Below are 25,913 nucleotides of genomic sequence, written 5' to 3'. Positions count from 1 at the left end.
TATATATATATAACTATATATATATAACTATATATATATATAACTATATATATATAGTTATCAGGTGCAACAATGTTAAACCTGAATTTTCTTAAGTTCAAAGTTTAGTTCACCTACATACAAAAATAAGAAAGCAGGAAATAAAGCAAAGAAAGCAAGACAAAAGAATTGAAATTGTCACCTGGAATTGTACAGAAGTAGTTTGCCTCCATTCAGAGTTATTTTGTGTACAAAGGGGGAAAAAAATCAACTTTTCCTCCCAAGCTTGGTTGCAGCAGTTAAAAAAAAAAAGTTTTTCCAACTCTGTAAAGCAAAAGAAATTAGACTCAAGTAACTGAGCTTCCCATCGGATTACTCTGCAGGCCCCCCTTTTATTCCCCACACAGTGGATAATGCATGCTCATTGTGACTTATCTGGAGCCAGTTTCTTTTACATCCTCGGGCTATATAAAGTCAAACTAGGACTGGGGCAGCAGATTTGGGGAGCATCCAGCAGGCAGCCTCCACAGTCCGGAGAGAATGAAACAGTCGGGAACATGAACAACTCCATGTGTCATTGACTCTTCCAACGGTATGAGCTCCACTTTTTGCCTCTCAGTGCTAACAAGAAACAATTAGAAGTGACACAACATCGTTGATCTCTCTTGAAAATTTCCCCAGGACTATATGTGTGGCTTTGTTCTTCCCTTGATTTTAACTTTTCATTCATGTTTCTGACTTAGAATGATCGAGGCTCAGGCCCTGGAAGGACCGTAAAATTTGGCCAGCTTAGTTTGGACACCTGGCAAAGGCCAAGTTCTGAGAAGCAATGGTGATGAAGGCCTTTGTCCTGTTGGCCATCTTTGCAGAAGCCTCTGCGAAATCATGCGCTCCAAATAAAGCAGGTATGTCCTCGCCACAGTCCATTTTCCTGGGAAGAAAAATTTCCTTTTACAATGCTCAGCACTTCTATGCTTAACTTGTTATAAAAATGCAATGATGGAGCCAAGTAGAGAAATACTTAAGTCTCCCCCACCAATATCAATCAGACTTTTCCCAAATGGAGCAAAAATGTATTGTATAAACTCAGACATTTTTAAAATTAGAGAATGCTTGCTCTATTTCACTCTCTTGCTTACACGCTCTCTCCCCACATCCCATTACATATATATATATGTAAAAACATCTCCACTTGTTTTTCCATTCAACTACGGAATTTCTATCCTGTGCCCTAAATCAGTGTTTCACAATATTATGCATGAAATTGACATTTAAAATGTTTAAGTTATGTGCTCATTGTGACGGAGATTTTAATATATATTTATATATGTCTAATACATCCTATCTGTGGTTTCACAGATATATTCTTTAAAGTTCCAAATGGACTAATTTTAATTCCATGTTAAATGAGGTGCAGTCATTAAATAAATGCAGCAAAAACTGTAGGACTCTCCAATGACTGAAGTTTGGGGAAAATGTTCATCACACCTGGTGAAGAATAGCAGGGAAGGTGTTTTTAACCAACTGCTTTTGCATGCTCAGGTGTAGCTGGAACCCACTGTTCTTTATGTAGGTTAGCATGATTACCATAACTGATTTTAAACTATACGTGTGCTCTTTCTAGATGTCATTCTTGTGTTTTGTTATCCCAAAACCATCATCACCAAAATCCCCGAGTGTCCCTATGGATGGGAAATTCACCAGCTGGCCCTCGGAGGGCTGTGTTACAACGGGGTCCACGAAGGAGGTTACTACCAATTTGTGATCCCAGATTTATCACCTAAAAACAAGTCCTATTGCGGAACCCAGTCTGAGGTAAGACCAGGCCACACAGTGCAGAGTTGTTTAAGGTAAGGCAACTGGACCCAAGAATGAGATGTCCACCATCCGTCCTTGAAAGGATTCAGAATGTACCCACTTCCTTTTAAAGGTCAATCCTGATTCCCAAACATCCTGGAATGTGAGTGTTATTTAACATCTTATCTTCTGCCTAGTTTAGATTACTCTTTTGGCTTGACCCTTATCCTCCTAATTTGTTGCCAAAAGCAGTGAAGCTATCTTCTAGTAGAACAAAGTACATTTCCCACTTTCAAGTTCTGAGCCTGTGCTCACCAGCTGCCATCCTTCCTGGATCAGATGGGTGAATGGATGAGCCATTCTCTGCCTGAGACTTTAAAGTGGTGATAAAGAGCCTTTGGAAGGGCAGTTTAGGGAGTGACCAATGTATAACACAACTTCTAACTTGGTCTTGTGAAGTGCCCAGGATGGGGTATCATAAGATAATTATTAGGAAACAGACGCCCTCTTAACAACTATCATATGACAGATGAGAAATCTGAGACTCCCCAGTAAAGTCACTCGTTCAGGGCCACAGAGCCTGTAGGGGTGGAATCACGAAAGGAGGCTAGGTCTCCCAACCTCCCCACCAAGGTCTAGCATTCCTACTGCCCTACCTGCCAGAAGGCTGTGTATCTGTCCATCTCAGAGCATGAGAGCAAAGAGCTTCCAGGGCCAGCTCCTCTTTCTGAAGGCTTCACAAGGATTCAGTGATTTAATGGGAAGAGTCATGATCATGATTAACAAGACGCCATGTCTTTGAGTATATCCTGGTGAACTACAAATCATCTGTGTGGTCTCAGGTCGGTCACTTTTCAAGTGGATGTTCAAGATCCCCTCTAGCTCTAATATTCTGTGATTTTAGAGCCCAACAATTCAGAGGAAAGAGTCTCAGAAATTGTGCTTATAGTCAGAAGAAGGAAAGAGCAAAGAACCAGAAGGGAACATTCTAGAAATTGGAGATGGGTGAAACATTCATTTAGGATACTTGGACAGGAGAAATGGATGAAGAGTTGACCTTGGGAAATAGAGATTCTTGAGCCAGTTCTTTTTGGTCAGAAGCCCAATGGGTACACGGAGATGTTAAAGCATACAACATCAACCTAGATTGTTTTTAAATACTCTCAGTTGAATAAACTAAGGAACCCTTTACAAAATTATCAGTTTACCCACAGACAAGAAGAGCTGATGCCACTGTCAGTGGCAGACATTCCTGTCTCCCCACTGGACTTGTTTCTGAGCCATCTTCCCGCACTTTTCCCAGAATCCTCATTCCCATCGCGGGGACACAGATTCATCCTGACTGTCTCCTTTCTTTGTCCAGTACAAGCCACCTATCTATCACTTCTACAATCACATCGTTTCCAATGACAGCACAGTGATTGTAAAAAATCAGCCTGTCAACTACTCTTTCTCCTGCACCTACCATTCCACCTACTTGGTGAACCAGGCTGCCTTTGACCAGAGGTAAGTTGCTGTGCGGCGTGAAGGGCTGGCTGCCTCATGTGTGTGCTGCAGGTCCTATCAATCAGTGTGTTTCAGTCCTTATGCAAAATTCTCTCCCCTTTTCAGAGTGGCCACTGTTCATGTGAAGAACGGGAGCATGGGCACATTTGAAAGCCAATTGTCTCTCAACTTCTACACTGTAAGTAGCCTCCAGGTTCCCATTACTTCCCTGTGGCCTTTCTAGGAGATGGTGGGATGCTTCCTCGGTATTCAGTCTTCCTCAAGCTCTGTGCAGAGCCCCATTCTTAAATTCAAGTTGAAACATAAGCTTTGGTTTAGCTTTAAACTTCTTTAAAAACTAAGTGTCACAGAAAGTCAGATTCATAGACTGGATAGAAGAGCTGAGGTATAAGATATAAGCTATAAGACCAACCTTCCGGCCAGGCACAGTAGCTCATGCCTGTAATCCCAGCACTTTAGGAGGCTAAGGCAGGCGGATAATTTGAGGTCAGGAGATCAAGACCAGCCTGTCTAACATGGTGGAATCTCATCTCTACTAAAAAAAATACAAAAATTAGCCAGGTGTGGTGGCACGCACCTGTAGTCCCAGTTACTCGGGAGCCTGTGGCAGAAGAATTGCTTGAATCCGGGAGGTGGAGGTTGCAGTGAGCTGAGATCGCACCACAGCACTCCAGCCTGAGAAACAAGAGTGAAACTCTGCCTCAAAAAATAAATAAATAAATAAAAACACCAACCTTCTGCAAAGATGTAAGACCAACCTTCCCATTTCACAGATGAGAAAACTAAGGCAAGGTCAACAGACAATAAGACAGCCAATGTCTGATTCTTGGTCAAGATTAGTTTTCACTACAACCCACTCCAGAGATTTATATTTCAGATCTAGCTCTTAAAATTTTTGGCCCAAGGTATTGAGGTTCCTGACTGGGACAGGGCTAAAGAGAAGGATTGGGGTCGGCCTCCGCTGCCTAATTCTTTTGTCTCTGAAACCTTTCAAGTAGCGTTTCCTCCTTGCTTAATTTAGGCAGGCTGCCTATGTTGACACAGAAGTTAAAGGCACACTTTGGTCTCTCTCAAAATAGAGTGCTCCAGAGAAACTAAATATGCAGTGGCCACTTGCCCAGCTGCCCTCCTCTTTAGAAGGGGTGCTTTGTTTCTTCAAACCTGCAGCTTGCACTGAGGACACATGCACACAGAGACACTGTCCCAGCAGACTAAAGGAAGATGTGGGCAGAAATATAAACCTTTGCATAGAACATTAGAGCTAGAGGACCTCCTTGGAAGGGCTTCATGTCCAACCCATTCACTTCTCAAAGGAGAAATATCATACTACCTGTAACTCCATTAACTTTCAACTCTTTAAACTTGCTTAACCTGCTGCCTGGAAGCTATTAGCCCTGCTGAACTCAGAAGGTGAGAGCTGTAAGGGATCCTAGAATAACCTAGTCTGTTTCACAGATGAGGACCAGAAGCCCAGAGAGAGGAAGGATTAGCCTGAGAGCCCACAGGTAGTTCAGAGCAGTGGCCAGTCTTGAACACAGATCTCCTAGATATGGTCACTTTGCTTACTGCAAAGGGAATGAAACTCATTTCAAGGCCCTTTGAAGGCCTTGTGTCTAATTCTGTATTCAAAAATGTGATTCTTTTCATTAAAGAGGGCTCTCCACATTGTAAAAGTTTCAAGATCCCACAAAATCTAGATCTGCCCCTAGCCACATACCACTAGCGGTTAAGTACTGAGAAAAGGAATCCATACAGCCCTTGACCTATAATCGGGGGCTAAATACAGCATGGGCCACCAGGGTGATGATAAGGTGGTGAAACTGCTACAGTCACTGATGAAAGCCATCCGGAGAGGAAAATAGGCTTCCACCCACTGACAACAGTCTCAGGGGACTCCCTGATGACAGGCTGCCTTTGCTATTGAGTCCCTGTCTGGAAGTGAATAATTGTTTTAACCGGACAAAATTATAGATATGATCCCATGAAGGTTTTACAGCAGTAGGCAACATGGAGACACCAGGATTGTCAAAAATCATCGCCCACCATCAGCCTTGTAGAGCTGAGCTTCAGGCATACACAAAACATCAAGTCTTAGAACTGGAATGAGCTTATTTTCTTTTAAAAATAATAATAATAAGAGACATGTCCTCAGCATCCTCCAGGCCATCCTCTGGGCTGGATAGACAGATAACGGGACACCCCCTTCAACAAGTATAAAATTAAGGGTCAAGCCTCCTCTGAGGCCCACCAAGACCCTTCTAGGACAAATAGGCCTCAGCAAAGAAGGGACTGTGCTGTCCTGACACTTCCGTACTGATTAATATTCCCTCCATGGGCTCAGTTCCCTATGCCTGACCCATGTGGTTGGTATTTTTTTCTCCTCCCTTCTTCCGCTTTCAGAGAATTCTTATGTGTTTCTGAAGCAACAACTGCTCCCTGCATATATTTCCATCAAATTACCAGAAAGAGAGCTGTGCCCTAGATAACACAATGGAATCAATGCACTGCTAATTGCTTAGGATCCTGAGAGCTTCAAATGCTGGGCTCTAAAAGCACCAGTTCTACTCAGCAGGCTTCGTCTTTCTTTTCTCTCCATCCCCCTCCCACTCACTCTTGACAATATCCCATGGTTGGTATTCCTAGTGAAAAGTTATTTTGACCCTCAATACAAAATAAAGGAAGGTAGTTGGCTTGCGGAAACACCCTAGTGCTGTGGTTAAGAAAATGGGCCTTCTCAACAGACCACTAGTTTGAAGCCTTGTTCCATCATTTACTAGTTGTGTGACTTTGGGCAAGTGAGTTAACCTCTCTGGGCTTCTATCTCTGCATTTGTTAAACAGGGATAATAATAGCACTTAACCTATAGGTTTGTTATAGGATTAAACGAAATAATCTTTCGGAAGCACTTAGCACAGTGCCTGGCACACGTTAAGTGCCCAAGAAAGTAGCCCTTCTCATCACTGTAGACTTCGACTCTATTTAAAGTGGAAACTCTGAGGGCTTCTAGCATTGTTACCTTTATAAGGCTGAACATCGATGTCAGTGTGGGATTATATTGACTTTTATTCAGTCAAAACAGTACTGATCATTCCTCTTAGAGAGAGAGAAATGAAAAAGCTTAAGAGAGAAAAAATGCAAGCAATAGAGGCCAAAATCACAGACTCCAAGAGTCAAAACAAACCTCCGAGGTGGTGAACCTTGGCTTTCCACCCAAAGCCCAAAACCCTTCTGCAAGATTGCTGTGGGGTGGCCTCCCCGCCTCTTCCAAAGACAATGATATTTGGGCCTTCCCATTTTAGATCAGCTCTGATATCTGACACCCTGAACTCTCGCGCATGTGTCCCGGTTCTGTCTTCTGAAATAATATCATATAATTATGTGGCTGACAGTCCTCCAAATATCTCCACCTTCTCCAAGCTAAACCTCTTGTCTCTGTCGGTGGTTCATTCACCAGCCTAGTTACTGTTCTCTGCATATGATCCAGTTGCTCAGTACCTCTATTAAAAAATGAAGCCCAGAGTTGAAGTGTTATATTCTAGACTTTATCAGACCCGTGCAGGCCATCAAGGGTCAGAGGGGACCTTCTAGGTTTTGGAAGATTCCAGGAATGTGTCCTAGGAAAATAACTTTAGGGCAGTTTTTTTTCACCACTATTTCACATGGAGCTTATAAGCAAAAGCAACTCCAAGATTTTTCCACATGAACTATTGTTAAGCCAGGTGTACTCATCCTTAACTTGTGACACCGGCTAGTTGTGACTCAACCATTCGGTAAAGTAGTCCCCTCTTACCCACAGTTTTGCTTTTCATGGTTTCACTTACCCGTGGTCAACTGTGGTCCAAAAATATTAAATGGAAAATTCTAGAAATAAACAATTCTTAGGTTTTAAATTGCACACCTGTTCTGAGTAGCACGATGAAATCTTGCACCACTCGCTCTGTATTTCCTGGGATGTAAATCATCCCTTTGTCTAGAATATCCACACTGTAGACACTACCTATCTGTCAGTCACTCAGTAGCCATCTATGTTATCAGATCAAACAAAAAAGTAATACATATACGGTTTGGTACTCTCTGCAGTTGCAGGCATCCACTGGGGATCTTGAAACATATCTCCTGTGGATAAAGGGAGGTTACTGGATCTGGAATAGGTTTCTAATTTTCACATTATAGAGAAGGTGGGGAAAAATTATTCCAAGCATTGCCTGAGCTGCTGGATGAGAATATAGAGAACTCAATCATTAGTGTTCTGTTTCAGAAATTGAATTAATGGTGCCAGCTCTGTTCTTCACTTTGTAACAGAATCAGGCAGGTTCTTCCATGAGGAGAGGTATTATTCCAATATTCTAACATTCTGCTGGCTGGTCCCTGGCAGAAAGAGTTGGGAGTAATACCTCTGACAGGCTTGGGGACTACATCAGGGTCCCCAGGTAAGTTCCCATATTTGAAAATGGCCTCTCAAAATATGACAAATCTCAGAACATAACAAGGAACGTTAAAAACCACTGTAAATCTGCTACTTCAACCTGCATATTAAGCCAGTAGATCCCTTATGATTAAAAACATTATTATCCCATTATTGCAGCCATTTAAGTGGTGCAGGGGCTGACAAATAGGAGGAAGCAACTGACTTCTAGGTGACTGAGTCAGGGAGCCCTTGCTGGACTTGCCATCAGTAAAATAATGTCAGCAGCACTAGGAAACGAAAGAGATTCTGAGTCCTCTCAGCAAAGTCTCTGTGTGTTTGACATGTGAGGGGTGAAGTCCACTTTATTTTGTTTTTTTTTTTAATCTTTATTTGTTATTTTTAAGTTTAGGGGTACATGTGCAGGTTTGTTACATTGGTAAACTTGTGTCATGGTGATTTGCTGCACCTATCAATCCATCACCAAGGCACTGAGCCCAGCATGCATTAGCTATTTTTCCAAATGCTCTCCCTCCCGCAACCCCACCTGCCAACAGGCCCCAGTGTGTGTTTTTCCCCTGCCTTTGTCCACGTGTTCTCATTGTTCAGCTCCCACTTATAAGTGAGAACATGCACTGTTCCTGTGTTAGTTTGCTGAGGATAATGGCTTCCAACTCCATCCATGTCTTTGCAAAGGACAAGAAAGACCATTTGACCCAGCAATCCCTTTACTGGGTATACACCCAGAGGAATATAAATCATTCTATTACAAAGATATATGCAACCCAAAGGAATATTAATCATTCTATTACAAAGATACATGCCTGCATATGTTCATTGCAACACTATTCACAACAGCAAAGCCATGGAATCAACCCAAATGCCCATCAATGATAGACTGGATAAAGAAAATGTGGTATGTATACACCATGGAATACTATAAAGTCCATTTAAACTAAACGACCTTGCTGAAATCCGTTCCTCCTGCCACTGTCTACCTATTGCAGTTCTGCAAATCTCCAGGTCTATGAAACTCGATCTTTCAAACAGTAACCTGGTCTAAGCTTTATTCCTCTATTACATAAAGTCACAAAGGTTATGCCCATTTTGCATAGGAAGAAACTGAGGCCTGAAAGGCTGACTTGCCTATAGTGTGTCCTAAGTTAGCAGTGGGAGCTCAGATTAGCCCGGCATCCCTGCCCTTCTATGGTAATGCTTTTGTCTCTGAAAGCTAATCCACAGGGCAGTTCAAGATTGTTACTAGAGTTGACTGAACTCAAGACTAAAAGAATGGAGAAATCAGCCTCCTTTGAGTAAGTCAAACAGAAACACTACTGTTACTCCTAACAGCTCACCCAGCATGCCTTGATGAGAATGGTAGGCAAATATCACATATGCCAGGCCAGTGATCAGCACCTGCTGTTCCTCTGCTCAAATCATGGTGTTGACTCCTTATTGCCCCACTGCACTCAGAGTGTAAGATCCAGTATTTAGTTTTTTAAGGTGTTTTTTTTAGAGTCTCACTCTGTCACCCAGGCTTGAGTGCAATGGTGCAATCTTGGCTCACGGCAACCTCCACCTCCCAGGTTCAGGAGCTCTTCCTGCCTCAACCTCCAGAGTAGCTGGGACTACAGGGACTACAGATGCCTGCCACCACACCCAGTTAATTTTTGTATTTTTAATAGGGACGGGGCTTTTTCATGTTGGCCAGGCTAGTCTCGAACTTGTGGCCTCAAGTGATCTGCTTGCCTTGGCCTTCCAAATTGCTGGGACTACAAGTGTGAGCCACAGTGCCCAGCCAGCCCCAGTCTTCTGGCTCAGTCCCCATAACTTCTCTAACCTCACCCAAGCCCCGCTCCCCACTCTCCACCCTCCTGACTCACTCACTCACTCCAGCCACACTGGCCTCCTTGCTGTGCTGCCAGCCACACTCCTGCCCCAGGGCCTTTGTTCTGACTCAAGCATTCTTCCATGGATGGCCACAGGGCCCCGATCCTCACTTCCTCCAAATCTTGCTCAAATGTCACATCCTCAGTGAGGCCTCCCCACCCACTGTATTTAAAACTGCAACCTGCCCTTCCTCACACTCCTGATCTTCCTTATCCTGTTCTGCATATTTTACAGCTTTTCTAGATAATGTCCTATGGTCTACAGTTACATATTATATCATTTACTTACTTACTGTTTGTCTCCCCTGCTAGAATATGCCAGATCATTGGAGGCAGATACCTTTGCTTTGTTCGCTAACAAAATCCTGACATAGAGTCCATCCCAATACACAGAACAGTGCCCAATACGTAGTAGCTGATCAATCCATTGTGGCTGTGATTGTTATTGTTGATGATTGTACTGGGAATCAGATCCTACACTTCCCAACCCACGCGAAAATCTGCTCAGGCAAAAAGTAGAAACAAGTGAGTGCAGAGGGGGGTGTTGTATGTGCTCAGTCCCTGTGTCCTTGGGCGATTCAGTACAACACAGTGCCTTAATATCCCTGAATTTCACTTGCTTTCCATTAGTCAAATTTCATTGGCGTAAATGAGACATATGGTGTGTGCCTCACCATAATGAGCAAATCTAGAATACGTGATTATATGACGTCCTCATCCCTTCTAAGATGGCAGAGCATCCTAAAAGATAGAGTTTCTCTGCTCTTGGAGGATCGCTCTGTGGTCTCACGTGCTTCTGTCTTTGGGTTGATTCTCATCCCCACCCCATCCCAATTCATCTGCTCCTGGCAGACCCAGCTGCTCAATCTGAGAGGTCATAATGCCCAGTGTCAATTTCCTTCCAAAGAATGCCAAGTTCTCCACCAAGAAAGAAGCTCCCTTTGTCCTGGAGACATCCGAAATCGGTTCAGACCTCTTTGCAGGAGTAGAAGCCAAAGGGTTAAGCATTAGGTAAGTACATTTCCTCCAAGTTTATATGTTTAAATGCAAAGAAATAAAAAAAAAAGACTAGCTGACATACTTTTTAATCATCAGATGTTTGCAGGCATAAGATTCTCTGTTTCAAAGTGATGCCATTTTGTTTTATTTCCAGGTTTAAAGTGGTCTTGAACAGCTGTTGGGCCACCCCCTCGGCTGACTTCATGTATCCCTTGCAGTGGCAGCTGATCAACAAGGGGTAGGTACACTGTCTAGAGACAGGGCTGAGCAGTGGAACTGGGCATGTGTCGGGCTACTTTGCTCTGGCGTGGCAAAGCTAGGGAGGAAGAGGTGAAGCCTTCTGGAGTTACATCAGTGACATCCTCTGTGGCTCCAGGCAAAGGACAAATACTAAGAAACAGGACATAGTGCATTCTAGGGACTAGATACTGTTCTGAGAGCTTTACCTTATATCAACTTCTTTAAGCCTTACAACAAGGAAGGTAGTTTTACTATCATCCTCATTTTACAGATGAGGATACTGAGGCACAAGAGAGGGTAAGGTCTCATAGTAAATGTGTGTGTGTGCGTGTGTGCGTGCATGTGTGTATGTGTGCAAGAGGAAGTGAGCAGGCTGAATTCAAGTCCAATTATTCTGACAACAGAACCACGGTGATGATGACTAAATTAAATAAACCATATCGAAAGCTTAGCCGACGGTACCTGCTAGATAGTCCAACCATTTTAAATAAGATCATTGTTTTTATTACTAATTAGGTAGATAACCAGGAGCTTTTACAATCTGGAGTAAAGCACTAAAGTAGTACTAGAAGTGCGCCCTAGAAAAGCAATGCCGGAAGTCACACACAGGATGGTTTAGAAACATGCATGGAAGGGAGAAAGACCAGATTACAGGCCCTGGCAGCTATTGTGCAAGAGTGATAAGCCATGAACTGCTCTTGTAGCCAAGTGAATGAAACAAGGTAATAAAAAGTAGGGAGACGCTTCTACAGGAATGAGACAATGTAGGAACAAATCAGATAGGAGGTAGAGGAAAGGACAGTGTGAGAAACATGGGGAGTAATGGAAAAAAATGGCTTTGTGTTCTTAAATCTCTGGACTACAAAGCTGAGGAAGAGTGTTTGGGTTTGGCTGTTGGAGAAGGAGGTTTTTGGATAAGGAAATATGGATTCTCACTGAACTCACTAACAGACATGTTAAGCTTCAAATGATGATTGCCCAGAAGTACTTAGAATTGTACCATTGGAAATCAGAGGAGAGAGAGAGCTAGACACGAGATGTGGACATCATGCACATAATTAGCAGTAAACAAAGAAGAGAACATTCTCTAAACACAGCACATAACAGACCAATGTGCCTGTGTTATTCTCAGAACCCATCAGGCCAAGGACAAATTAATGTCAAGGATAAAGATAATTAGATAACTAAAGTGGAGCTATTTTGAACCTTTATTTTTATTTAGCAAACACTTATACAGCTCTTACAATATACCAAATATTGTTCTAGGTAGGTGTATTACAAATATTAATTTATCTAAATGTCATTAATTAAATCCTCTATAAAGTAGATAGTATAATAATCATTATTTTATAGAGGAGAAAACTGAGGCACAGGTCCAGAAACGTGCCCAAGATATGGAGCTAGTAAGGAGAAGGCCTGGGATTCATACTCAGTGTTACCTCCTGAGTGGTCTGGACAGGACAGGCTGGCCGAGGCACGTCTACGCAGCCCAGCAATGCCTCCTGTAGAGATGGCAGCTTAATTTGGGTGTTTACTTCACATCTGCCATTGAGTGATTCAATTCATTTAGGCTCTGTTAGCAATGGTGCAATTAAATGACTTCAGGAATTCTGAAATAACTTATTGACCTGCAGGGACCTGAAATTGCTATCAGGAACTGGGAACCTCTCTCAGGCAATGGTCACACTAGGCAAAGGCTTCTGCCACCCCTGGAATCGTCTCTCTGTAGGGAGTTCTAGTGCTGTTGCTGTTGTTCCCATCTGGCAGATGTGCAAGATGGCTGAAAAAGGGATGCCTGTGGCTTTGGGTGGTCTGCACAATTGTCCTAAAGCTCTAGTGTACACACAAACTGCCTAGAGTGCTATTACATATGCAGGTGCACTGTAAACCTACCGGATCAGAAGGACTCTGGGGAAACCCAGGGAATCTGCATTTCAGCACAGCCAGATGTAAGACGTCCCGATCCATTTCTACATTCTTCCTAATTGACATGGCACCTCGAAGTTGGAGATACATGCACAAAGTTCAGTGTCAAAGGGGAGAATGGAAAAGTCCACTCCCACAATCTCCAGATGATTTTTGCTCACACTGGGCCCCTTTGGAAAAAAACCCAGTTTACAAAAGTTCCTGGAGAGATGGTAGAAGATATATCATCAGGAATTTCCCTGTACACATGGATGCCCTGAAAGCAGCAAACTTATCTCAAAGAGCAATCCGACATGGGAAAGGAGGCTCGTGCAGAGAGGGCATAAAAGCCTCCTGTGGGCTTCCACCATCTAGAGGCAGCTGCCACTGCAGTGTGAGTACTGCAGCTGGTGCCAAGAAGCAGCAGTGCCAAGGCATCTAGACCTGCCTATTTTTTGCCTCCTCCCCACCCCCTGACAAAGCTCTGCTTACATTATTTTCCACTGGCTGACACCATGCCTGGGGCACTCTGGCTGCAAAGAGCTATTTTAAGAAATCCCATCTTGAGTTCATATGAGGATCTCGGGTTTATTGACAAAATGATCCTACAGAAGTATTGTTTCACAACTTGGAAAATGCCACAGTTTCGTCACTGTTCAGAGCCCACCACACACAGACCCAGCTCTGACCCCTGGTCCAGATACAAAGGTACGGCATTCCCTCACTTCACTCCCTCACGCTCACACTTGACTTCCTTAGCTCCTGCCTTTAGCTTGGCCCCCTGTTGTCTGTTTCTGAGGGAATGGGGGTGGGGTAGAAAACATCGTGAAGGTTCCCTGGGGTAACTGGACCACTCTCTAGCATATGTGCCAAGTTTACAATACAGGAAGAAAGATGCTTCAGTGTCGCATTAATCTGGGGCCTGCTGTGGTGCTGTTCAGTGGTCTGACGCTTTCGATACATAGACCTTTTCCTGCAGAGGGACAGACACTGGTACCCCTTGTCACCTGCACATAACAAACCCTCACGATGGCGTGGGCTTCTCTGTACAGTCCCAAGAATGATTGTGTCTGTTTCCAACACCTAGTTAAAGGAATGGCACTTAGGTAATCAGTCTTCGTTAAATGAAAAAATATGTTTGCTGAAACCAAGATTTCTTAATGTTGGCACCTTGACATTTGGGGTGGGACCATTCTCTATTGTGGGGGCTGCGCTGTGCACTGTAGGATGTTCAGCAGCAGCCCCGGTCTCTGCCCACTCACTAGATGCCAGCAGCACTTCCTCCACTCTGGACAATCACAGTGCCAAATGTCCCCTGGGGCACAAAGTGGACCCCCGAGTGAGAACCACCAGCTTCAACAAATGTCCATCTGTGTCATTTTTTTAAACTGAATTATTACCTTTGAGACTTTGGAATATTATACAAATATCATATTCTCATTATAGAGAATCTGGAAAAACACATAAAAATACAAAGAAGAAGACCAAAAATGTCTGTAATTTTATCACTTTGTATCAGCTTGTGTTAACACTTAGATGGTATCCTTCAGTCATTATTTCTGTACTTATATTAAAAACGTGACCACATTTTTACAAAGGTAACTATGTAGATATATATAATTTAAATAATATACCATAAATACAAATTTTCAATGCAAAACCTCACCATTCACACACAGAAATGTGTTGGGCGTGACTTGAGCTTAGGCAGCTGTGGCAACAGGGGCAATGCTGGTGCCATTGTCCTGGTCCCTCAAGGGCTGGACATATTCCAGTCCTCAGAGGGCCTTACCTCCTAGGGATTTGCTTTCTTTGGGACACAGGTGCAACTTACTAAAAGTGTGGCTCTTATAAGTCACTCCCCTCCCATCATACCTTGTCTGTAGAATGCAGACTGTCATACCCACCTCCTAGCTCATCAACTTGACCTCACAGTTGTGAGGATCAAGTGAGGTGCTGCTAATCAAAATGCCTGGGAAGGTTAGAGGCCATATAACCACCTCGGGAGCTTTGTGTGTAAATTGCTCAGCAGCTCTTGCTAGAGTTCCAGGAGGTGACAGTTCACTCTTCTTTCCCCTTCTGCCTCAGCTGCCCCACAGATGAAACCGTCCTCGTGCATGAGAATGGGAAAGATCACAGGGCAACCTTCCAATTCAATGCTTTCCGGTTCCAGAACATCCCCAAACTCTCCAAGGTGTGGTTACACTGTGAGACGTTCATCTGCGACAGTGAGAAACTCTCCTGCCCAGTGGTGAGCTGTCTCTCTCCAGGAGGAAAGTGTTACCCAAAGGGCACCAGAATTGGAGGAACTGGAGTTTAAGTGGGGAAATCATAACCAGGCCAGGGCAGCTGTGTGCTGAGGGCATCTGGAGGAAATGGCTCTGGGTGTAAGGGCAGATGCTCCGGACCCTATCCACCCTGCCTCCAACAACCCGCATGGTCTGGCATGCGTCACCTAATCTGCCAGGACGTGCTTTCTCATCCTTAAGTAGAGTGTGATCAGTAATGATGGCCCTTCCCTCATCAGAGAGCAGTGTCAGTAAATGAAAGTGATAACAGACATGGAAATACTTTGAAGAAGTGAAAAGGGCAAGCGAAATTCAAGGTCTAGGTGGCAGGGACAGGCTGTGGGCATAACTCAAAGGGTGAGTGCTTTTAGTCTAGACTGCACAGCCCGAGGGTTCACCTCTGTGACTTCAGAGAGATGCTGTAGAAAATTCCGACACTGGGTCATGGCTGATTTGACCATTGTGACCTGACAGGCTGTGCTTTAACAAGCCAGCAGTCATCCTGGTGCTCACTCAAACCTGAGAACCACCACTTAGACACAGACATGCCAAATCTCAAACTGTTCTCCTTTCTGGTCTCTTTCAACTGGCGACCTCGGTGTTTCCAAAGAGGCTGCTACCCACATAGCCTATAGTAACCAACAAAAATAAGGTCATAATCTCTATTGCTATTGATTCATTGGCCAGAAAATGGTTCTTTATGAGCACAAATAGCAAAAGGGAAAGAAACCAGAGAGTGCAGAGCCAGGGAGAGGAGGGGAGAGACATTGTACAGTTGATCAAAGGATAAGTATCAATGCCATATTTTTAAAAAGAAAGAAACGAAAATGAACCAGAATACATTTGCAAGTGTCCGCTTCTCTAATTATAGTGGCGAGAGTGATAGTAAGTAAAAGCCTTATCAAAGGAAACGGTATCAAACCCTTCCACACTCCATGACCTCTTCCAGCAGGATTCCCTCTGGCTTGAAGAGTTAACAAAGTAAAGCTTTCTTTTTGAATTCAAGTTGGAGAAGGGATGAACAGTATCTCTCTTTTTTTAAAAAGTAACTCGTATCTGTTGACTGGGGAATTGTGGTTCCATCCCATTTGTGACCTTTTTAAAATGTCTTTTCTTTCTCTTTTCTCCCCTTTGCTCACTCGTCATCCCACCTTGCCCGCTTCTCTCCCCTCTGCCTCTCTGGGTTTTCAGACCTGCGATAAAAGGAAGCGCCTCCTGCGAGACCAGACTGGGGGAGTCCTGGTCGTGGAGCTCTCCCTGCGGAGTAAGCGTCTCTGTTTTCCAAACGGTTGAGTTCACTCTGGGCTGCAACCACAGGCACAGCCGGTTTGAGCATTTTTACTGAATTGCCAAACCAGTTGTGCCTGTGGGCACAACCTTTGCCTGCTCCTGGAGTCTTCTAGCCAGGGGTGGGGAACAGCTCAAGCCAAACGAAGGAGTTGAGGTTTGTTATCTACTCTGGAAGTTCTATCTGCACCCTAAATTCAAATACCTCCAAGGAATGAGGAAGTGCTAAGCTTCCAAACAGAGTATGCAGTGAACAATAATAATAGAAAATGAGATGTCATGGGGCCAGGCATGGTGGCTCACGCCTGTAATCCCAGGACTTTGGGAGGCCGAGGTGGGCAGATCAGTTGAGGTCAGGAGTTGGAGACCAGCCTGACCAACATGGTGAAACACCATCTCTACTAAAAATACAAAATTACCCGGGCTTGGTGGGGCATGCCTGTAATCCCAGCTACTCAGGGGGCTGAGGCAGGAGAATTGCTTGAATCTGGGCGGCAGAGGTTGCAGTGAGCTGAGATCACCACTGCACTCCAGCCTGGGCAGCAAGAATGAAACTCCGTCTCAAAAAAAAAGAAAAGAAAGAAAGAACGACAGAGAGAGGAAAGAAAGAAAAAGAAGAAAGAAAGAAAGAAAGAAAGAGAGAAATAAAGAAAAGAAAAGAAAAGAAAAGAAAGAAAGAAAGAAAGAAAGAAAGAAAGAAAGAAAGAAAGAAAAAAGAAAGAAAGAAAGAAAGAAAAAAGAAAGAAGGAAGGAAAGAAGGAAGGAAGGAAAGAAAGAAAGAGGGAGGGAGGGAAGGAAGGAAGGAAAAGAAAAAGAAGAAAGAAAGAAAAAAGAAAGAAAGAAGGAAAGAAAGGAAGGAAGGAAGGAAGGAAGGAAGGGAGGGAGGGAGGAAGGAAGGAAATAATATGTCATGAGAATGTCATGTGCACGTCAAAAAACCTTTACTGAGTATCCAGCACTGTCTGGCCTGGGCAGGGTGCTAGGATTTCAGAAATAAATGTGAGCCACGCAAGCCCTGTCCTCAAGGGATTTACTGTCTAGCAAGGAGAGAGATGTTAGACACTAAGGGAAAGAGAAATTACTGTTAAGGGGGTGACGGTGGGCTGGTGCCATGGTTGCACAGCTGATCATCACTAATGCGAAAATCCAAAATCCGAATGCTCCCAAATCTGAAACTTTTTGAGCACCCCCATGATGCTCGAAGGTCATGGTCACAGGAAATGCTCATTGTAGTATTTTAGATTTCAGATTCAAGGTTTTCAAGTTAGGGATACTCAACCAGTATAATGCAAAGATTCCAAAAAAAAAATCTGAAATCTGAAACATTTCTGGTCCCAAGCATTCTGGATAAGGGATATTCATCCTGAACAGAGCAAAGGGATTCAACCTAGTGCAGGGCTTTGCAGAAGAGCTCTGCTGACAATCTCCAAGGAAGACCCGAAAGATAGTGTGACATGAAGGGTGGGCAAAACCTGTGGGAAGGCAGGAAGCAGTAAGCTCGATCTTAGAGGACAGTCACCAAGCTAAGGCCAAGGGCCAAGGGCCAAGGCCCAGGTGCCACCTGGTTTTGTGGCCTGCAATTTAAGAATAGTTTTCACATTTTTATATGGTTCAAAAACAGAATCAAAACAACAATATTTCGTGACATGTAAAAATTATATGAAACTCAGGGCCGGGCTTGGTGGCTCATGCCTGTAATCCCAGCACTTTGGGAGGCCAAGGCAGGTGGATCACCTGAGGTCAGGAGTTCGAGACCCAGGCTGGCCAACATGGCAAAACCGTGTCCCTACTAAAATACAAAAAGTAGCCAGGAGTGGTGGTGCACACCTGTAGTCCCAGCTACATGGGAGACTGAGGCCAGAGAATCACATGAACCTGGGAGGCAGAGGTTGCAGTGAATAGAGATCGCGCTACTACACTCCAGCCTGGGCAACAAGAGTGAAACTGTCCCCCCCCAAAATAAAATTATATGAAATTCAAGTTTCAGTGCCTTTAAAGAAAGTTTTATTAGAACACAGCAACACTCATTCACGTAGATACTGTCTACAGCTACGCACTGCAACTACAGGGTGAATTTGTGGCAGCAGAGATGGTATGGCCTGCAAAGCTGACAATATTTACTATCTGGTTCTTTTCAGAAAGCTTACCAACCCCTGCCTTGGAGAGAAAGTGTTGTGAGATGAAACTCTGTAAACCCCCAGTATAAACTGTCTGAAAGGCAATGGAGCACCTGATGGTTTAATCAGGGGAGGATTGTGGTCAGGTTTTGTGTTTTACTTATTTATTTATTATTTATTTATTTACTTATTTATTTTTTGAGACTGAGTTTCGCTCTGTTGCCCAGGTTGAGTGCAATGGTGTGATCTCAGCTTCAAGCAATTCTCCTGACTCAGCCTCCTGAGTAGCTGGGATTACAGGCACGTGCCACCACACCCGGTTCATTTTTGTATTTTTGGTAGAGACAGGGTTTCATCATGTTGCCCAGGCTAGTCTCAAACTCCCAGCCTCAAGTGATCCGCCTACCTCGGCTTCCCAAAGTGCTGGGATTGCAGGTGTGAGCCGCCGCCCCCAGCCAGGTTTTGTTTTAGAAACATCACTCTGAGACTTCTCCTTTCCGTGATCTTCTCTTAAACTTTCTGCATTCTCTCTCTTTACTCACTACAGGCAGGGGATTTTCCAGTCTCTATAGCTTCTCAGGTAAGGAAAAGAGACACTTCTGGGATTTCGTGGGGCTGTGCTGTTAAAAGGCAGTGAGTATTTTAAGAGAAGCTTAACTTTGGCCCCAGCAAAACTTTTAAGGATTGAAAATTATAGTTTAAAGCACACCCGAGTGGGGCAGAGGTCAGGTCTCCCTCTGACCAGCCCCTGAACTCTGAAGACAGGGAGGAACCGAAGGTAAATTGGATGAAGCAGAACTGGACCTCACTTCCCCGTCTCAATACAGCCATCCCCAGATGGCTTCCCTTGGGTTCCAGCATTTGGAGAACAAGATTTTCAGTGATGTGTTCATTCAACAAATATTTGGATTCCTGTTACGGCTCAGTCTTTCATTAACTGAGTGACCTTGGGCAATGACCTCACCCCTCCATACCCCAGTTTCCTCTGTGGAATTGGGCTAATAATTGCCCCTATCTACATGGCTGTGGTATAGATATTTAATTACAGCTAAGGGCACTGAACGATGCCCAGCAAACAGCAAATACCCAGTCAGGGTGAGCCATGATCATGATGACTGTACCAGAAGCTGGTCTTGTGGCTACTGCCATGAACAAGACAGACAAAGCCTCTTCCTTTGCTGGTATGTGTAAAGTATTTGGGGTACGATGGGGGACGTGATTTAGAGAGCGGCCAGGGAAGCCCCTTAGAGGAAGAAACATTTCAGCTAAGACCCAAGATCTCACCTCAATACGAAGGAAGCAACTACGTGAGGAGATGGGGTAAGACAGTTCATTTACTCATAATCTCACAGCGAGATTTTGCTCTCATCATTACAGGAAAATCATGTAAATCAACTTCTAAAACTCCAGTCCTAGATTCTCATCATTTTTAAGTTCTATAGTGAAAGCCCTAGAGTAAAATGTACCATCACTGATTTCTATTTGTTAGAGGTCCACAAGCTAGGTTTATCTGTCAGGTTCTTTGAACTGATAAATGTGAGCTACAGAATCCCCAAGAGATGAACAAAATCGACTTTGTCTAAAATGTATGGAATTTTATGAAGACCCCTGAGTTGACTCTTGTTAATTCTTTTGTTAACCCTTTCAGAACTGTCTCTGAGTGCCATCTCCCTCCCCTTCTGGTCCACAGATGTTCTCCACCACCTCATCGTGATGTTGGGGATTTGTGCCATATTATAGGAGTTAGCCACGCGCTGCCACTCCTTCACCCATAATCATCCTCAGTGAATGACAAACACGTTTATTGTGCTGCCAAAAAGAACAAACAGAAGACCACATTGTTGGGGAGCAGAGAATAGCACTTTGCCAAATATGCGCTCCAATCATTTCTGTGAATTCGGTGATGCTTTTTTCTTTCTAAGAAAAACTTAGGTTATTTCCCATGGCCCTTAGATCTCACAGTCCTTCTAAAGCTGTGGGAGGAGTCTCCTTTCTCCATACTCAAGTCAGGGCTGCAGTGAATTCTTTTGAAAGCTATTTTAACTTTAAGAGGTTAGCATATCCAACCAAGTACCGCTGAGCATTTTGAAGAGAATATAGGGTGCAACTACAAAGTCAATGCTAAATACAGAACACACATTAATAGCTGACTTTGCCAAAAAGGGGCTTTGTCATTGAGGCAGTATCATTCTACCTAAGGACCAGAGCTGAGCTCCCAGTCAGGGGGTTCCAACCTTTCAACTGATGATGTGGGAGATGATGTACGAATCAGAGTGGAATACAATAGTTTCGCTCAAACCTAATTATATAAAGGAAATGGATTCTTGAAAACACCTAGTACTGACCTAATTTGTATGTATTATACCATTTGTTAAATATATAAACATGATATAGGTATAAACTCTGTGTTTTTATAGCAGATGTATACTTCTAAAGTCAAAATAAAATTACAAATTAAATAGAAATATTTGCAAAAAGAATAACCACAAGAAGAATACAACTCACATTAATTTAACCTAATAACATGGCATTGCCCCAGTGAAACCGCTGCTGGAAACATGACTATTAAGTGACTCCAACGACACAGGTGTTGTGAGTTTGGTGACTCAATCCTACAAATAAATGCCTGTGACACTCAATGCTATTTTTCTCTATTTGCTCTACTAAAAAGTTTTCATTTATAAGAAATGGTCTGATCTCATTTAGTTTTCACTTAAACGTCGAAGCTTACATCTGGTTTTGTTTCATTCACTTATGATGATTAGAATGAAGCTAACACAAAATCAGAAACACAAATGCAAATGTGGCCAATGAATTTATGCAGTAGCACATCTTGGTAACTGGCCACCCCAGTGATCCAGAATATGCCCATAAAAATGATTTACATTGTCAACAAAATACAAACTGAAATTCTGGTAGAGAATTGGCTGGATTGTGATAGGAAAAGGCAGAGTTCTAAGTTCTCAGTTTAGTAAAGAATTAGGAGGCTTATAATTTGAAAACAACACATGCGTTTGTCTCTCTGTATTTAATGTATTTGAGAAGTTTTGCAATCTGCAGTTTGATGATTCTTTTACAACTTGTGTTAGTGAACTCAGAAATTAAACTAGTTATGAAATCTCCAGATACATGAAGTATATGTTTGTTGAGTAATAGGCTAAAGTGAAATGACTCAATCTAGTCTAGACTTGGTCCCTAAGCTGGAGTTCCAACGAGTTTAGGATCTCTTCTTTCTGTAAATTCAGATTGTTTGTAGTCAGGAAAAGCAGAAGACATATTTTATTGGTTCTAGTAGAAAACTCTTAAATAGCATACTCATAGCCATGTTCAAATCCTTTGCTGTCAGAATAAACCAATGTTCTATTAGTTTTGCTGTATTTCATCATTGTGTTTTATGATCTTGTATCTCTACCTGGTGCTATGGAATAAATAAAATGCCTAAAAATAAACAACCTATGACTACAGTTTACAGTGTTAATATATCATGCTGATAGATAATTCCTCAATTATCCCAGGGGTTTCTACAACTAGAACTTCTTAGACTCGCATGTATGCCACAGACTTTTTTTTTTTTTTTTTTTTTTTTTTTTGAGACAGAGTCTCGCTCTGTCACCCAGGCTGGAGTGCAGTGGCACGATCTCAGCTCACTGCAAGCTCCATCTCCCGGGTTCATGCCATTCTCCTGCCTCAGCTTTCAGAGTAGCTGGGACTACAGGCGCCCGCCACCATGCCCAGCTAATTTTTTGTATTTTTAGTAGAGACAGGTTTCACCATGTTAGCCAGGATGGTTAAGACATTGCTTAACATTTTGGGGAAAAGGTCTTTGGGTCATCCCTGCCTATAAAGCCCAAATGTCTCTCACCAGCAACTGGATGTGTTTTGACTTGACATTAACTAACAGCCTCATGATGTTTGATTACCCTTCTTCTCTCATAACTTCTCCTTTGAGAAAATAAGATAAAGTACTCTCAAAACAATCTCTTGTAAATTCTCATTAGTTCTAAACACAATAGAAACATTAAGAAAAAGAAGAACAGTAATTCTCCCCTAGGTATCCTTAGCTGACATAGAAAAAATACTGAATATAGATTTAGGAAAGTGTTCTTATCAAAATTCTTAGTTGTGATCCATAAAGACACTCTCGCTTTCTCCTTCTCCATGTACATATGTGTGTGTATGTATGCATGTGTGTGTATATATATGAGGGTGTGCATATATATATGTGCATGTGTGTGCATATGGATGTCTGTGTGTGCACACGTGTGTTTTTGTGTGTATGAGTGTCTAGATGCCAAATGTTTCTGTTATGATGTTCAATAAGAAAGGCAGAACTAAATCTACATTACATGAACATAACTTATGTAAGTATATGGGCTAGGGCTGGAAGAAAAAAAGACACACACATACAATACAAAGACATGATAATAATAGGCAACTGCCTTACCTGGCCCCATTCCTTCATCTGCATATTATTTTCTAATATTCTTTTAATATCACAGTGATGGATTGCTTAGTTACTGCTACGTTTTTGTGTATAGCTCTATTAGTCCTTAATATTGCTTTATGCAATGCAATTATGCTTTCTTCTCCCTAACTAGACTGCAAGCTAAAGATCAAGAGAAAGTTTATATTCTCTTGAGTACCCCAGAATGGCACAGAGTAAGTGCTTAATAAATGCTCCTTGGATTAAAGAATGTTCACATGAATAGGTGGACAGGTGGATGGATGAATGGATGGATGGATGGATAGATGGATAAGTGGATGGATGGATGGATGGATGAGGACTATCCTAGCTCTCTAGGAGGCCTCATAGTAGAGGTGGCCTTGTTTCCTTTCATGGTTGAGCAAGGTGTTTGGAATCCAGAGCCATTCTCTCAAGAAAAGGAGTTATGGGGAATGAGAAGATAAATTTGGCCTACTGTCTCCATGCTAAAGTAGCAGGAGAAAGCCTTCCTCTCTTCTCTACATAAATACCTTCTGCCTTCTCTCCTTTTAAGTATCAGTCTAAGGCCTTCAGTCCCCAATGCTGAAGGCCTCTGGGGAGGAGTGAAGCCTACCACAATGAAAACAAAATTTTCATATAGAAAACGGAGCCTGCGATGGATGTAGAATTCAGTCTTCCCTCTCTGGGCAGAAGCAAAATACTGCTAATGGAAATGCTTAGGAGCTCAGTGAAGACTGGATTATTTGGGAAGTGAAAGTGCTTTTGTGTCCCTCTTCCTAAAGAAAGGCAAGAATTCCACCAAATCTTTTATATAATTTGGTGTCAAAAGCTTCAATAAACCAAAAAGTAGTTCATTTCCCTACAGGTCTCAAAAGTATCTCAGCAAAGGCAGCTCAGAGACCCAGCAAGAAAGAAACTATTTCTGGTCTTATTGATTTTCGCTCCTTCAATCATGGTAAGTTCAACAGGAAAGGTCTCAAACACAATATTTCATTCAAATTGCTCTGCCAGATTCAGGAGCAACCACACGAAAGATATCTGGATGTGAGGAGTTGCAAGAGATGAAGAAAGAAGTACTATAAATGCATTAGTGGTTCAGCAAATCTATTAAAAGATCCACTCAATAAAACAACATGGAATCCTATTCATTATGTAGAAGGGAAAACTATCGTAGCAGGAATGGATGGGTTTGTCTTTGTCTACTGGAACTTTTTTTAAACTAAAGTCTTCATAAATGACTGAGAAATTCTTCTTAAAATTCAAGCCTTGACTGCAGGAGTTTTGGCTGGGTGAGTAGGAAAGAAATTAGGCCATACATTGGGAAGAGGGCATTATGCATTTGGGAGCTGCCCCTCTCACAGTAACTCAGGGTTCAGAACCAGGCTTTTCAATAACTGCAGAGGGCCTGGCTGCTTGAAATAGTCTCGGCCCTGTTGGATTCCAGGGGCTGCTCATGCCTTAGAGCTTTTTTTCCTGAACACATTCTCAAGATGCTGTCAGATATGGGCTCCTATCTCCTTGCAAGCTGATTAACTGATAAGGAAAATCAGCACCAAAGGTTAGAGAGCAGGCACCTTGCACAGGAAAGACAGGCTTCATCCTCTCCACTTTCCCCTCCTGCAGAATAAAATTGGGTTCACTGCAAATTCTCAAGTTAATGGGCTGTAAATATCTGGCAGCTAGGGCAGTTGCACAGGGCTGAAAGCCACAGGCCAGCCCTGGCACCCCATGAAATGAGTTCACCATCTTCAGCTCCTCCAAGCCTGCATTTACTGGAGGCACAGGATGGGAGCAAACACCGGGATTGGAAGAGGAGGCCAGCTAGAAGGCTCCCCCTAGTGGGAGACTGGATCAATGCCCCGGAAACACACCTCTTAAAAGGGATATTGACTGCGTCTCAAAGAAGGGTTCCCAAAGACTTTCACATGACTCCACAAACATCTTGAAAGAAAACACTCACCTCACAATATCTCTGGGACTTTGGCTTTTTCCTGAGTAAATTCGGGGATGGAAGAGTGAAAGCCTTCTTTACCTTTCAACCAGAAAAGTGTTTGCTCTCCTTTGCCCTGTGGAAAATTTACAAATTTAAAACAAAACAATGTTAATCATCTAAACCTTTTTGAAACTTACATCACAGAGTAATTCTTTTTTACATGTCCCAACTGATAAACAGCATACAAGTGCCTCGCAATGGTCAATGCAAGAAAATTACTCTAAAGCAAAAGGATGTAATATTCCCTGGAGGTCCTGGCTATAGCTTTCTTCTGTACCACCAAGAATATACTCTACCTCAGAGAAGGGCAGATTATCACCTATGGGCCAAATCTAGCCCACTCCTTGTGTTTGCAAATAAAGTTTTATTGGAACATGGCCATGCCTGTTGATTGACATATTGTCTATTGCTGCTTTTGAGCTACAACAGCTGTTAAGTAGTTGCAACAAAGACTCTATGGCCCCTGAAGCCTGAAATATTTACTGTCTGGCCCTGTATAGAAAAGGTTTTCCAGGCCAGACACAGTAGCTGATGCCAGCTAATCCCAGCACTTTGGGAGGCCGAAGTTGGTGGATCACTTGAGGTCAGGAGTTCGAGACCAGCCTGACCAACATGGTGAAATTCAGTCTCTACTAAAAATCCAAAAAAAAAAAAAAAGCCAGGTGTGGTGGCACATGCCTGTAATCCCAGAGACTTGGGAGGCTGAGGCAGGAGAATCCCTTGAACCCAGGAGGCAGAGGTCACAATGAACTAAGATCACACGACTGCACTCCAGCCTGGGTGACACAGTGAGACTCCATTTCAAAAAAAAAAGAAAGAAAGAAAAACTTTTCCAACTCCTGCTCTTCATTTAAGTGATTTTCTTATATGCATATGTGATTGCTTAGAATGGAAAGTCACAGAAGAAAAGAGGGTATGTGTATTTGCATGGTTCTAACGAGAGCACAGTGCAAAACCCTGTCTATAAAAGTGTGTGATCAGTGTTGCCTGAAGTGGATGATGCTCTTATCCTCCAGAAGGAAAACAGTAGGCAAAAAGCAAATGCATCTTCTAAAACTATCCCC

At 42.9% G+C, this 25,913-nt stretch overlaps 2 protein-coding genes across 2 annotated transcripts in view; one reads left to right on the top strand and one right to left on the bottom strand.

The window, feature by feature from the left end:
• The first annotated feature begins 474 nt into the window (after positions 1-474).
• Positions 475-21,861, top strand: TECTB (tectorin beta). The gene is made up of 11 exons (XM_023206220.2): positions 475-571; positions 723-884; positions 1,604-1,794; positions 3,140-3,282; positions 3,388-3,460; positions 10,484-10,587; positions 10,730-10,813; positions 14,809-14,971; positions 16,200-16,272; positions 18,960-18,992; positions 20,103-21,861. Exons 2-11 carry the CDS (start codon positions 809-811, stop codon positions 20,150-20,152), a joined length of 990 nt encoding a protein of 329 aa, XP_023061988.1. The 5' UTR covers positions 475-571; positions 723-808; the 3' UTR covers positions 20,153-21,861.
• Positions 21,862-24,341: 2,480 nt separating this feature from the next.
• Positions 24,342-25,913, bottom strand: part of LOC111538933 (guanylate cyclase 2G-like) — a 45,980-nt gene continuing 44,408 nt past the window's right edge. Inside the window, 1 exon segment of the mRNA XM_023206664.1 lies at positions 24,342-24,628. Within this exon segment, the coding sequence (XP_023062432.1) occupies positions 24,342-24,628 (287 nt within the window).

The sequence above is a fragment of the Piliocolobus tephrosceles genome, chromosome 9 (assembly GCF_002776525.5).
Source record: "Piliocolobus tephrosceles isolate RC106 chromosome 9, ASM277652v3, whole genome shotgun sequence".
NCBI lineage: Eukaryota > Metazoa > Chordata > Mammalia > Primates > Cercopithecidae > Piliocolobus > Piliocolobus tephrosceles.
This window is presented reverse-complemented; position numbering and strand designations above follow the sequence as displayed.

Excerpts from the sequence above, each read along its gene's own strand:
- TECTB (XM_023206220.2), top strand. The coding sequence starts at position 809 with ATGGTGATGAAGGCCTTTGTCCTGTTGGCCATCTTTGCAGAAGCCTCT. Across the intron at positions 885-1,603 it reads ATGCGCTCCAAATAAAGCAG|ATGTCATTCTTGTGTTTTGT; the intron begins GTATGTCCTCGC and ends TGCTCTTTCTAG. Across the intron at positions 3,283-3,387 it reads CAGGCTGCCTTTGACCAGAG|AGTGGCCACTGTTCATGTGA; the intron begins GTAAGTTGCTGT and ends TCCCCTTTTCAG.